A 14,309-nucleotide genomic window follows, 5' to 3' on the forward strand; every position below is an offset into this window, starting at 1 on the left:
TTATAAATCCAGATTGATAGGAGGAAAACAAGGACTCTAATTGCGACAAGGACTCTAATTGCGACATAAGTGACAAACTCCAAATGGAAACATGGTTATTGTAATTTCAACATCAAATAAAATTATCTTCAGTGAAGCCATCTAAATGCATTCATATTCCCAAGCCTTATTTCAGAATTCCTTTTTTGCCCATATTTCTTATCTTCTGACTAGTTTCACACACCTGCTAATGTCAGTCAGTATACATGTTAGCCAGGGATGAAATGGAACCAAAATGGAAAGAATTCAAGAAGGTATACAGTATATGTTAGGGATTAAATGCATTGGCTCTGTAATAAATCTTGAGTTAACAACAAAAAATACACATAGGAACCACAAAGGTTACCATTTTCTTTGTGGAATATAAACCTTCACTGAGTTGTGCTGTTTTGATAAGGCTTTTGAGCTGGTTCTTGACCCATTACGGCTAACAGTATTTCAGGTAGTTTTCCTTACAGCTGAACTATTTACCAGCTATCGTTCTTGAAAGCTTTGAAGGATTTACTTAAAGTCAGTTGATAATTGGTCAAAATAGTTTTTTTTTTTTTTTGCATTCTGTGAGACATTAAGGAATACAGCATATAGAGTGCTCTCAGGTCAAAATTTTGGAGTTACACATCTATTTCTGAGTAGAATAATGAGCTCTGGTGAGAAAGAAAGTAGATTTTAGGTTCAGTGTCTTTATTCACTTGAAACAAGAGTTTTTCCTTTAATACTCTGATATGGGCTAAAATGACCCAATGAATAAGTAGTAGAGTTAGTTAGTCATAGAGCAGTGGGATTTGGTGTTTGTTCTGTTAGTCAGATAACAGGCATATAGAGGTAACAGCACTTTAGAAATTAAGTTTCCCAAATCAACTTTATTAACTTTGAACATGTCAGAAATGGACCCTCTTATTAAACATTTACTTTGGGCATCGCTTTTTTTTTTTTTCCCCCTTTTTCTGTTTTCCTGTTGTTGATGCCTGCAGCAATTACAGTCTCATGCTAGATAGTTTGAATAATGCTTGTGTCTAGCAAAAAACATACTGTTTGACCCCCTCTCCCACTGCTTATGAAGGTGTGGCATGATTCTGTGTTTTGAACCAGTATGTTTCAACTGTGAAATGCACTCACTGTAAGCACTGAACTGAGTGCATGGAAACTGTTATGCTTCTCATTTTATGTGATCTCCTAATTGGTATGTAGCAAAAAATAATTTTCTAAAACTGTTTTGTTGCTTGTTTTATAATAAAACCATGTGAAATACTGAAATATGGTTGTGTGTTTTCCTAATGCTGACCTTTGTCCTTGGGTGGGTGATCAGTCTGCCCCCATTATTGGTTGTGTGGATTTCATGTGGTAGGTCAGGGTAGGACTAGGGTCCTCCTTATATTGCCTGGGGAGGGGTGGGCCCCAGGGCCAAGGCTGCGGGATGGATGGGGGTGTGTGTGGAGAGGTCTGCCAGACTCTGCCCCTTAAAGTCCAGGGGTTGGCAGAGGCGGCACCCAGTCCTGGAGGGAGTTGGTCTTTTTCAGAGCTGTTGCGGGTCGAGTGGAGTCACTGGAAAAGTAGAAGCGAAGTAAAGGAGCAGGATGATTAGATCTAAACTAAGGCCAGCTGGGCTTTGGCAGTTTCTCCTGATGTGGCTGCTACTGCCTGCGGTGCCTGTGCCCAGGGTCGAGGCTAGGAGATCCAGGACCTCGCTGCTCTGCCCCGTGGCTTGTGAGCCGATGCGCTGTCCCCCACTGCCAACCTGCTCGGGGGAGATGGCGCCAGTGCTCGACCGATGCCGCTGCTGCCGCATCTGCCCCGCGGCCGAGGGCGAGGCCTGTGGCGGGGCGCATGGCCGGCCTTGCGCCGTGGGGCTGCAGTGCCGCGCGCTATTCAGCCCCAGGCGCCTCGGCGGCTCGTGGTTCGGTACTTGTGGCTGCCCGGAGGCGGGAGCCGCAGTGTGCGGCAGCGACGGGCGCACCTATCCCAGCCTATGCGCGCTCCGCGCCGAGAACCGCGCCGCGCGACTCCGCGGCGCGCTCCCGGCCGTGCCGATGCAGAAGGGAGACTGCGGCGACCCAGGTGAGAGGAAAACCGCGTCCGCTCCTGGGGAACCTCTTTTGAAGTACCTTAAGAAGTGTAAATAAACACGCAGTTCGCCGCGGGGGCCAGAGGCTTTATTTGTACCATATTCTTGTTCCTGATTTTTTTTTTATCAGTGCTTCTTACTGGTTCTCATGTGCTTTCTTTTCCTTTCCTCCTCACAACATTCGCACGCTTTTCCAACCAGGGGTGACAGGTCTGGTCCCCTGAAAGTATATTCTCACAGGACTACAGTGAATAAATAGGCGAGACCCCAAAGAGAAGTAGAAGGGAAAATGGATAGGGAGAGAGAAGAGAGGGACTGCGGCATTTGAGATCTAAGGTACCATACGGTAAGGAAGCGAGGTTCCCCACCGCACACAAGAATAGAATGCAGCATTTTCTTCACAGGGATCAAAAGGGCAGGCCGGCTCAGGAGCAAGTACAACTTTATCGCCGCGGTGGTGGAAAAGGTGGCGCCATCAGTGGTTCACTTGCAGCTGTTCCGCAGGTAAAGGAGGTAGGAGGAGGACGTCAGCCACCACAGCTGACTTGTTTCCCCGTACCTACTCTGCTCTGGTACCATAGTGCCTAAGGCACTTGACTGCTAACCAGAAGGCTGGCGGTTCAAACCCACCAGCCACTCTTCAGAAGGAAGGTTGGGCAATCCTACTTCTGTAGGGATACTGCCTCGGAAACCCAAGGAGGGGTCGCTATGATGGCACATAACAACAACACTCTGCTCTTTAGGAGCTCTGGTAGCATAATGCCTAAGGCATTAGCAAACCAGAAGGCTGGCGGTTCAAACCCACCAGCCATTCCTCTGAAGGAAGATGGGGCAATCTACTTCCCTAGTGATACTGTCTCTGAAACCCAAGGAGCGGTCACTACTCACTATGAGTCGGGTTCCACTCCATCACAAATAACAGCAACAACTCTGCTCTTTGCAAGAATCATTTAACGTTAAAAACCGAAATCGAGGTGCAGGCACAAGGATTCTGACTTCCAAATCTGGGCTACTCCTCTGTACTTGGGCAGTGTTTCTCCCTCACCTCTCACAGACCAAAGTTAAGGTCAGATGCCTTGTCTAGCCCCTTGTTTTCAGGGAAGGAAACCAAGACCCACAGAGAAGGAGTCATTTGTCCTGTATCACAAGGTCACTTCATAATGAAACCTAAACCAGAACCCAGACCTTTTGACTTTCTCTTTGTTCTGGTCCTCGATAGTATGTCATCAGGCCCCCTTTTGCCCAGAGTTAGGCTTCTTTGAAGCAGAGGGCCTGTAGGTTTCTGTACTGACCAGTTCTGAGGGGAGTAATTCCTGCAAATGGAGAGCGAGCGAGAACCAGTTTACAATATTTTGCACTCTAAAACTAAAGAGATAGCAAGACACTGCGTATGCAGAGCTAATTTACACATGGAGAAATGAAAACAGAGGGAAAAGTAAAATGTCTGAGAAAGCTGTGATAGAGGTATGTCTAATAAATATGTCATTCCCATGTTTCCACTGGTTCCCTTGATTTTCCTCGCCTTTGCTTATACTGTTTTGCTGAGACAGGTCACCTCTCAGCACCAATGATATTCCTGCATCCAGTGGCTCTGGGTTCATAGTGTCTGAGGATGGGCTCATTGTTACCAACGCTCATGTCCTTACCAACTGGCAGCGGATCCAGGTGGAGCTCCAGAATGGAGTGCAGTATGAAGCCACTGTCAAGGATATTGACCATAAGCTGGACCTTGCACTGATTAAGATTGAGCCAAATGTGAGTATCTGAGGGCCAAATCAGAGTCTGCATATTTGGGGTTTTTCATCAGTTTGCTAATATTTTCTCCTTCATTCCATTCCCACACTATCTTTTCTGACCATTATATGCCTTTTTCTAGTTTCCTTTCTTTGGCATTCTTTTCTGTTTTTCTTCCATGCCTATCTGTACATGATAACAATTTCTATTAATTCTCCTAAAGTTATCTGCCCTTCAATAGATGCTGCTTCTGGGGAAGATATTCTCTGCTTGCCATATTATGCCAGATATTACTGTGATTTCTCAATTGTAAATTTTCAAAGTTACTAAGGACTAATTTTTTTCCCATACTTTATTATGTATGCCAACCTCAGTTTTGTGCCTGTATTGAGAAATTATTTATGTTCTTTGAGTTGTAACTATAGAGCAAAAACTGTAGCATTCACTGTCGTACATGTAATTAATTATTATTATTATTTTTTAACAACAGCACTGCCTTGTTTTCCTGGGTCTTGGAAGTTTTCTGGTTTCTGTGACAGGGTGTAGTCTTACCACTTTTCTCTCATTTGTTTTAGTGGAAAATTTCTTTTCCTGACAGGTTTCCTCCTCACACAGGTTCTGGCTTTTGCAAGTTACTGTATTTTATTGTTGTTGAGCATATACACAGAAAAACATACACCACTTCAAGTTTCAACCATACAATTCAGTGACATTGATTACATTCTTCGAGTTGTGCAACTATCCTCACCCTCCTTCTCTTAGTTGTTCCTCCCCCACTAACTTAAGCTAACTACCCCCTAAGTTTCCTATCTACCCTTTTGAGTTGCTATTGTTAATTTGATCCCATATAGGCCTTAAAAGAGCACAATGCTCAAGGCAGATATTTTCTACTAGTTAATCTAAACTAATATTTGATTTTAAGACAACTTTGGTTAAGGAATACTTTAAGGTTCTTGCTAAACAAAGAGTAGCTTCATACCAGCAGCACTGGCATCATCTGGGAGCTTTTCAGAAATGTAGAACCTAAGACTCTACCAAAACTGACTGAATTAGCATCTGTATTTTAATAAGATCCCCAGGTTACTGTGTGCACATTAAAGATTGAGAAGCACTTTTCTGGGTGATCTCCTTTCTGTTTGTGGCCTGTTAACTATGACTATAAACTTTATAGCTGGACTGGTGCTAAGTAAATTGGCAATGTCAGATTCTGTTCATTAATTACTTCATTGATGGTTTACTTAATTTCTACAAAGCAATAATTTCAGATCTTAGAGTTGATACTTACCACCTTCACCATTGAGAGTTTGGTCATAGTTGGAATTTGAGAAAGAAGCATAAGGGAGTCATAGAATCTGTGTGGGTGGCTGATTCTTAGATTGTAAGTGCCAAATGATAGACTATGCCATATGTGTATTATACACAAATTTGGTTGATTCTGTTTTGATCTGTTGTTCATCCTTATCCTTCCCTACCCATGTGCAGACTGACCTTCCTGTATTATTGCTGGGAAGATCATCTGACCTTCAGGCTGGAGAGTTTGTGGTGGCCTTGGGCAGCCCGTTTTCTCTACAGAACACAGTGACAGCAGGAATTGTCAGTACTACACAGAGAGGGGGCAAAGAGCTGGGGCTGAAGGATTCAGACATGGATTATATCCAGACTGATGCCATAATTAATGTAAGTCACTTAGGAGGGCCATACTGAACCCATAAGATACAGGCAATACAATGAGATGAAAACCTGAGTGACTTCTTTTTCCCTTTGTCTTTTTGGGAATCCAGTGTTCAGTTAAATCCTTCTAAGAGGGGGGTGGAATGGCCCATTGTTAGAGTTCAGCCTGTGTGATGTGATAACTGGCATCTATGATTTTGGGTGGTCTCTCAGCATCTGTCAGAGAGGTCCACTGCTGTGATGGTCCTTTTGCTGCTGTTCTATACCTACACTGACTTCTGTATTGGTGATGGTGAGGGGGACACTTGCATACCTTGGAGGAATAGGGGTTCTCTAAAGCAGGCTGTTTTTGGTAAAGCTCTTTAGGAATTATGTATAAATGACAAGGAGAAATGCATTCATTGGCTTTACTGATGGCTTTTTTTTTTTCCTCCAAATTCTCTCTTCAGCATGGGAACTCTGGGGGGCCTCTGGTGAACCTGGTGAGTGGCCACTTTCCTTGTTGCTTCATATCTTTTCATTTCAAACTTTACAAATTCTCTTATGCAGACATAGGTGTCACTTTCATGTAGAGATTTGTGGAATTATGCTTTCCTATTCTTGGATTTTAGGAGCTCTGGTAGCATAGTGCCTAAGGCACTTGACTGCTAACCAGGAGGCTGGCAGTTCAAACCCACCAGCCACTCCTTGGAAGGAAGGTTGGGCAATCCTACTTCCGTAGTGATAACTGCCTCGGAAACCCAAGGAAGGGTCGCTAGGAGTCAGGGCCGACTTGATGGCAAATAACAACAACAACATTCTTGGATTTTAAATGAATGGTTAGGAAAAATTTAAGATCTGTGATGGGTTTATCATACTGGTGTGTGATCTCATTCAACTGACAGCTGCCAGGTTTGGGGCTTACTGTAAAGGTTTTCTTTCCAACATGCTTTCTGCTTTCACTGGATAGTTACTAAAATCCTGGGTACTAAACCTAGATTTATGACAAATGATCAATTGTACCCATGTAACGTATACCACTGAAGACCCCGTTGCCGCATACATCTAACCAAAAATGCTCTTTACATGCTATGCCTTGTCCAGGTTTTCAGTCTTAACCTGATTTTAGATGAGAAAAATGCCAAAACAAGAATCCATTGCTCTGGCATATATTTTATGCTTTAACTTTATTCATCTTCTCCAGTGGAAACAGCCAGTGTTTCCAGTTGCTCAAACACAAATGAAAACATAAGAGAATGCAATGATGTTTGACGTACAATCTGTGATAATGCCGAGTCTCTTTGAGCTGATTGTTTTTGGTTTTTGGTCCCTCTTTGCTTTTAGGAGGATGAATTATGTTTGAAGTAAGCACTTTTACTCATAATATTATATGTACTTTTTGCACCTGTTTTCGCCATTAGACAATGAGGTCTACTAGAATTGGGATGAAATGCAGAGTGTCATGCTACACCCCACACCTACTGAATTAGAAGTCTCTTTTCTATTTCTTCCATTACCTAACAAAGTAATTGCTAAAGGATGCTGAAGTACTTAAAGAATATTGCCTACGAGGGAGCTCTGGTAGCACAGTGCCTAAGGCACTTGACTGCTAACCAGAAGGCTGGCGGTTCAAACCCACCGGCCACTCCTCAGAAGGAAGATGAGGCAATCTACTTCCGTAGTGATACTGCCTCGGAAACCCAAGGAGGGGTTACTATGAGTCAGGTCCGACTTGACGGTACATAACAACAACAACAGCAGACCTTTGTTCCCTAACATCAATTTTGCCAGTTCTTCTGAATAATTACATTGAAGTGTTTTACTTTCATTTAAATAACAAAAAGGTAAATATTCCTTGCCCTATCATTTGTGTCAAAATACAAACTGTAGTTCATTTAAAAAAATTATTTTTTGTTGTTGAAAATGTACACAGCAAAACATACACCAATTCATCAATTTCAACATTTACAATTCAGTGACACTGACTACATTCCTCCACTTGTGCAGCTGTTCTCACCCTCCTTTCATGAATTACTCCGCCATTAACATAAACTACTTGTGTCCTAAGCAGGGCAATAGTTTCAGGGGTTCATCCAGACTCTATGGCTCCAGAAAGCCTAGATTTCATGAGAACTTGATGTGGTTCACTTTTAAAATCAGTGTAATTTAGAGAAGGAAATAATGAGCTCAAGATGTAAAAAAAAAAGTTCTCAACAACCTTGATCTTCTGACCATAAAAAATACACCTATTTTTCTTGCAAGTCCCCTCTGCTATTAGCCCTGTATCAGCTATCCATATAGCTCTCTATTCTGATTCTACATGACCAGCTTCACACCTTCCTATATTTGTTCTGGTCTTGCAACGTTCAATTTGCACACAACTTGTTGACTGAATGATGTCTTCTCCCTTTCCAGGATGGTGATGTGATTGGCATAAACACACTGAAGGTGACTGCAGGCATCTCTTTTGCAATTCCCTCAGATCGAATTCGGCAGTTCTTGGCAGATTTCCATGAGCGCCAGTTGAAAGGTGAAGGGAATTTGTATTTTTTTGGTCCCTCCTTACTTTATAAATATGGAGCTCTGGTAGCGTATTGCCTAATGTGTTTGAATGCTAGCCAGAAGGTTGGCAGTTCAAACCCACCAGCTGCTCTGTGGAAGATAGGGCAATCTACTTCCATAAAGTTTTACTGCCTGGGAAACCCAATGGGGGTTGCTATGAGATGGTACTGACTTGATGGCAGTGAGTTTGGTTTTTGGTATTTTATAAGGGCCCTCGATGATGTAAGTTGTTTGCTAGTGACTACTAACCAAATGATTGCCAGTTTGTGCCCACCCAGTGGTACCATGAAGAAAGGACTGGCAATCTACTTCTGTAAAAACTGTTGTTGTCGTCTTTGAGTCTGTTCCAATTTATGGTGACCCCATATGTGCAGAGTAGAACTGAGCTCCATAGGGTTTTACCTTTCACCAGGCCTATCTTTGGAGATGCTTTTGGGTGGGTGAGCACTTAACCATCTGCACCACCCAGAGACTCCCCATAAAGATTACAGTCAAGAAAACCCTAGGGAGCAATTCTGCTTTCTTAACACATGGGGTCACTATATAAGTCAGAATTGACTTCATAGCAATGGGTTTTTGGTGTTTCACAAGAGGATTCAATCTTTTGTGGAGACAGTTAATTGAATTCTCTCGAGTACTGGGTCACTTGTGCCCAGCTTCTATAAGAGTGGTTTGGGAAGCAAAATTAGATTATGCACAAAAACCAAGCATGATAGGCATATGAGCTGAATGACTGCATGAGGTCGATGCACTCCTTACAGCAATCAACCATGGCAGATTAGAAGGGCAGCATTTGTGCAGGGAGATAGCTGAGGGCAGGGATATATAGGTAAGAAAGACATAAGGAAAAGGTAACTACAGGGAAAAAGTGGGAAGAGAACTGTTACGTTGGGGAGACTGCAATCACTCTTTATATTTTCACCCAAATCACAGTTAAAAAAAAAGAAATAAAAGAAAAAAGAAAGCCCAAAACCAAACCTCAGATGTAACCAGGAATATCGATTAACTTACTGTGGAATGAAAACTCCTGGGCTGGCAGTGAAGGTGGTCGGTGAGAGGAGTCTATATGCTAATGACAAAGGTTTTCCTGTAGCATGTATTTCATGGCTGACAGCCTGAGAGGATAGCTATACTAGAGTAAGCATATTTGTGTGACTCAGGTGTCTTTTAAGCTATGCCAAAAGTAAAGAAGTTTTTGTTGTCAGTGACATTATAATCTTCTTTTCTTGTAGGAAAAGTCCTTTCACAGAAGAAATACCTGGGTCTACGAATGTTACCCCTTTCTTTAAAGTAAGAGAATATGTATCTGAATGTCTGGGTTGGTTTTCAGAAGCAAAACCCATAGCCATAGCCAAAGCCATAGCCATAGTACTTCAGAGAATTCAGAGAACAGTCTTAACAGGACAGCTAATGTGTCTGGACTACAGCTATGTACTCTCGTAACTGTAGGCCCAATCTGTCACAGAGTACGTATCTGCAACTGTGGTGTACCACATTAACTGTACTTATCAGTAGTTTCTTTCACTTTGTCTACAGTTTATAATATCCAATGGCTCTAGGCTCCTACATAGATAATCACACCATCCCCCAGGATAAAAATGTCATTGGCTTTTGTGAGCCTTGAGTAGAACAGCTAAATGTCCTACTAAGAGTTAGAAACTTTTAAGACGGCTCAGGCAGATTTATTGTGTTTCTGAATCTTATGAGAAGATTCTTCTCATTTCTCTCAGTCTTCTCCAAGAAATGAAAAGGCAGGATCCAGATTTCCCTGATGTGAGTTCGGGGGTTTTTGTATATGAAGTGATTCAAGGAACAGCTGCTGAAAGGTAAGAAAAGTGTGGGACTTTGCTCAGCCTCCTCTGTTCTTTAGGAATGGACACCATGGTAAATGTCTGTAGGATCTAGACTTACAGTACCCAATACAGTGGCTACTACTCACATGTGGCTACTGGGCACTTGGAATGTGGCTAAAACAACTGAAGAACTGAGTTTTAAATTTTATTTAATTTTCATTAATTTCAATTTCAAAAATAGAAGCAGTATAAAATCTTTTTTCATTACACACAAATTCTTGTTTTGGAAGGACTTTATTTCACTTGAATCACTGCATCCTATAAGATATTGTTGGAACACAAGAGGCAGGAGTGTTGTTTCTAGTGGCTTTCAAAGACTTACATAAAACAGAATGTAAAATGCTTCACTAGTCATTTTTAAATATATATTACATGATAATATTTTGGACATAATGCGTTAAATAAGACATATTATTGAAATTAGTTTTCCTTCTTACTTTTCCAAATGTGGCTACTAGAAAATTTAAAATTACCTATGTGGCTTGGATTACATTTCTATTGCATAGTGTTCATTTAGACTTGTGCATTTGTAAGGGCTTTTTTTTTTTTTTCCCTTTTGGAGTATGATGGTTCTCTGTAGCCCAAGAAGAGCTCATGAAACAAGTTAATAGCCTAAGTTTAAATTAATTTTGGTAGGAATTCCTAAATTTAGCCTTTCCATATCTTAGTTATTAAGAATGAGAAGAATGCAGAGGGCTGAAGACCCTTATTTTTATAGTCACAGTTAAAGTTTTAGTACATTTAAATACTTTAAAACACTTTCTCATTAAATTTGGATGACAGTATCAGAGGCCAGCACAAAGACCTAAAATAAAGCAAAGGCGACAGTAGTCCAGAAGGTTCTCCAGCTAATTTTACTGTTGTTTTTGAGACATACTAACTACTGAGTGAAGAGGTAGCTTGTCCTGAAAATGTTATTTCCTATTCTGTCTCCTGTACTTCTTCAATATATCTTGCTCACTGTTTTTGTTTTTCAAGAGCTCAATAATCTGTTTAGATTATGTCAACTTGTTTACTAGAGGGAAAAAAATCATAGGGTACTAACTGTTCAGAATAGCTAAGATAGGTGTCATGTTACTAAATTTGGCTTATCATAGGCTTTTCTAGACTTTCATGGATCCTGCCCTCCCCCACTTTCTTATTTTTAACTTCTGGTTCCAAGCCAAAGCTATTTCTTCTAGCTCTTTAAGTCCTCACTTCTCAAAAATGTGGTCTGTAGCCAGTAGCACTAGCCTCACCTGAAGCCTGTTAGAAATGAGGACTCACACCCTGCCCATCACCCACTGAATCAAAATGTGCATTTTTAGTAAGATCACCAACTGATTGTGTGCATTAAAATGTGAGAATGACTGCTCAAAGTCACTGAGCAGAAATCCAATCTTTCTGGCTTTCACCCTCTTACACCTATTAAGAATGGTTAACAATTACAGTAATTACAGCTCAGTTATTAAGCAGTTGTTTTTGTTAGGGGCCATTTCAAGCATTTTACATAGTTGAGTGAGCACCCAACAGTCTTATGATATAGGTATTATTTTACAGAGGATGCAGTCATGCCACAGAGGTTAATTAACGTGTAGAGTTAACAGAGGACAGGGATGCCCTTGAGCTTCTGTTCTTAACCCATGTTTTATCCTGCTTCTGTGGCTGCTTTTCTTATTTCTGAGAGGCAGAGTGACTTACTGGCAAGAAGATGAGGTTTCAAGTCAAAAAGACCCATGATCAAATTTTACTTACAAATGTGAGGGCCGTTGTTAAGATGTACTGCAAAATCACCAGGAGCACAACAGTCCTATTTACTTTTATAAAATTACTATCCTGTCAGAATCATCTGAAAGAAGGTCCTTCCATACAATGGATTTGGTTTGGAATGAAGAGTTTAGCTTCTAATCTCTACTAATCTCAAGCACACCCTAGGTTTTACAAGCAAGAGAACAGTTCAAACAATACATTTTCTGCAGATGGTTATACTGCAAGTTAATTAACCCGTCTGTACCTCAAAAGCCTTCCTCATCACAAAAGTATTGAGGGCTTACACCATTACATAAAGGACTTAAAACGGTCGGTCTCTCTCTCTCACACACACACATACACACACACACAGAGCATATCTCAAACACCTGCCTTTTGAGTTGGTTCTGACTCATGGAGACCCCATATATATCAGAGTATAACCATGCCCATAGGATATTCAGTAGCTGATTTTTCTGGAAGTAGATCACTGAGGTGCCCCTTTTGGTTAGCAGTCCAGTGGGCTAGTGTTTAGAAGTGTCGTAATATTATTAGCCTCTTAAAAGCTGTGTGACCTGGGGTTTATTTATCCTGTCTGAGCCTCAATTCCTCATATTTATTGCATAGTAAGCATGCAGTACTATATGCAGGTTTCTTTCTCTATTTGCATAATTACCATGAATTATGGTTTTTTTTTTTTTTTTTTTTGGAGGGGAGGAGGGTAGGCACACTGCCCTAGGTCATCTTCCTGAGGTATCCTTGTTCTAAAGCTGTCTCCTGCTTTTAGTTCTACATTCAAACTTCTCTTCATATTCTCTTGCTTTAAACCCCATATTTCCCATTTGTTTATGAACTCCACATACCTTGATATTCCTGAAACATTATTCTTCTTCTTTGGGGCCCCCATTTCTCTTAATGAGTGTCTCCTAGAGTCATTTATTTTGATGGTTTCTTTTACAGTGTATGGTCACCTTTAAGACAAATCATCAGCATGGTTATATAATTATTACATTTGGAGCTGGTTTTTGCTTCCAGAATATATACTATTCTATGTGAAGTTAATAAATTGGAGACTGAATATACTCACAACTTTGGGAAAAAGGAGCCTAGAGCCAAAGCCTTGAACATTTAGACTTGAAAGAGACTGGATTTTGATTTAACTGGAAACAAGGCTTCTATAGCATAGCGTAACAGCCTCCAGTTGCACAAACTATGGGTGCAGATGGGGCTAGTAAGTGGGCTGTCAACCACCTGGGAGAAAATATATTCCATGTACTGTTTACCTTTAAGACCTGGGGTGTGCTTGAGGTTAACAGAGGTCAGAGATGAATAGAGATTAGAAGCTAAACTCCACATTCCAAATCAGTTCCATTATATGTATGTTGTTGTTGTTATGTGCCCTCTAGTCAGACCTGACTCATATGGGAAGAGTAAATTATTTACATATGATTCTGGCAGGACAGTAATTTTATAAAGGTAAATAGGATTGTTGTGCTCTGGGTGATTTTGCAGCACATTAGAGCAGCTCTCATATTTGAAAGAATTGAGTATTATCTCTGGTTTCCTGGTTTGTATGTTTGATACCAGCTAAATAATAGTGCCTTTTAAAAGAGATGGACATAAGATTGGAAGTAGGGTAAGTTAACCTATTCTTCTAGTTTTTTTTTTAATTTTAATTTTTCTTTCTCCTAGCTCTGGGTTGAGAGACCATGATGTAATTGTCAGCATAAATGGGCAACCTGTTACCACCACAACTGATATTATTGAAGCTGTTAAGGACAGTGATTCCCTTTCCATCATGGTTCGTCGGGGAAGTCAAACATTGATCCTGACGGTCATACCTGAAATAATTAATTAAGCATCTTGCTTTAAAGAGAGATTATCTAACAAAACCAAAGCTGTATTACCTGGTTTATATTGAAGATGTGCCAAAGACAGCAAGGTATTTTAGGAACTCTTTTTTAAAAAAGAAAAATGAATGCTTTAAAATACACACACATGTTCAGGGATCATCAGGTTGGGGGTGCTATACTGATGCTAAAAAGCTTGACTAAGCAAACTGGAAGGATGTGGTGCCAGGAAGTCTAGGGAGCTGATAAAATTTTATTTAAAGATCAACAATGGAAAAAACAGGCCTAGTTCTTTATTAACCTGGATAGAGGGACTTTAGTATTTAAAATTCGTCTATTGCCACAAACTTGATGTAACATATACATACAAATAGATCTACCTACCAAATATTAAGAAACATCTTAAATTCAATAAGACTTTTAATAATATGCCTTTAGCTGTGGTGGTATAGTGGTTAAGGCATTTGGCTGTTAACCTAAAGGTCAGTGGTTGAACCTACCAGCTGCTGGTGGAAGAAAGCTGAAGGAATCTGCTTCCAAAAAGATTTACAGCCTTGGAAAAACCCAATGGGGATTGGAATCGATTCAAAGAGTGAATTTGGTTTTTTACTCAAATCAGTTTTTCAGGTGTGTATCTCATTTGGCTAGTATTTGTGTCTATAGGAGATAGGCATCTTTTAGAAATTGAATTAAAACTGAAAATTGCAGACTGCCAGACAGGAATATTACTGATGATTCTTTATCATTCATCACTCTAGGAGTGGAAACAACTTTGGTTTTCAACAGCTTTTCTGTGTGAAGGGTTTATTGTAGAAAATAGCTCTTCAAGAA

General features: G+C 40.7%; 1 protein-coding gene across 1 annotated transcript; it reads left to right on the forward strand.

The window, feature by feature from the left end:
• The first annotated feature begins 1,613 nt into the window (after positions 1–1,613).
• Positions 1,614–13,486, forward strand: HTRA4 (HtrA serine peptidase 4). The gene is made up of 10 exons (XM_007935005.1): positions 1,614–2,094; positions 2,506–2,596; positions 2,928–2,948; positions 3,664–3,856; positions 5,318–5,512; positions 5,956–5,988; positions 7,901–8,015; positions 9,280–9,337; positions 9,778–9,873; positions 13,321–13,486. The coding sequence occupies exons 1-10, from the start codon at positions 1,614–1,616 to the stop codon at positions 13,484–13,486; spliced, it is 1,449 nt and encodes a 482-aa protein (XP_007933196.1).
• The last annotated feature ends 823 nt before the right edge of the window (positions 13,487–14,309 follow it).

Source organism: Orycteropus afer, unplaced genomic scaffold (genome assembly GCF_000298275.1).
Source record: "Orycteropus afer afer isolate SDZICR_OR568_19922 unplaced genomic scaffold, OryAfe1.0 scaffold00024, whole genome shotgun sequence".
Classification (NCBI taxonomy): domain Eukaryota; kingdom Metazoa; phylum Chordata; class Mammalia; order Tubulidentata; family Orycteropodidae; genus Orycteropus; species Orycteropus afer.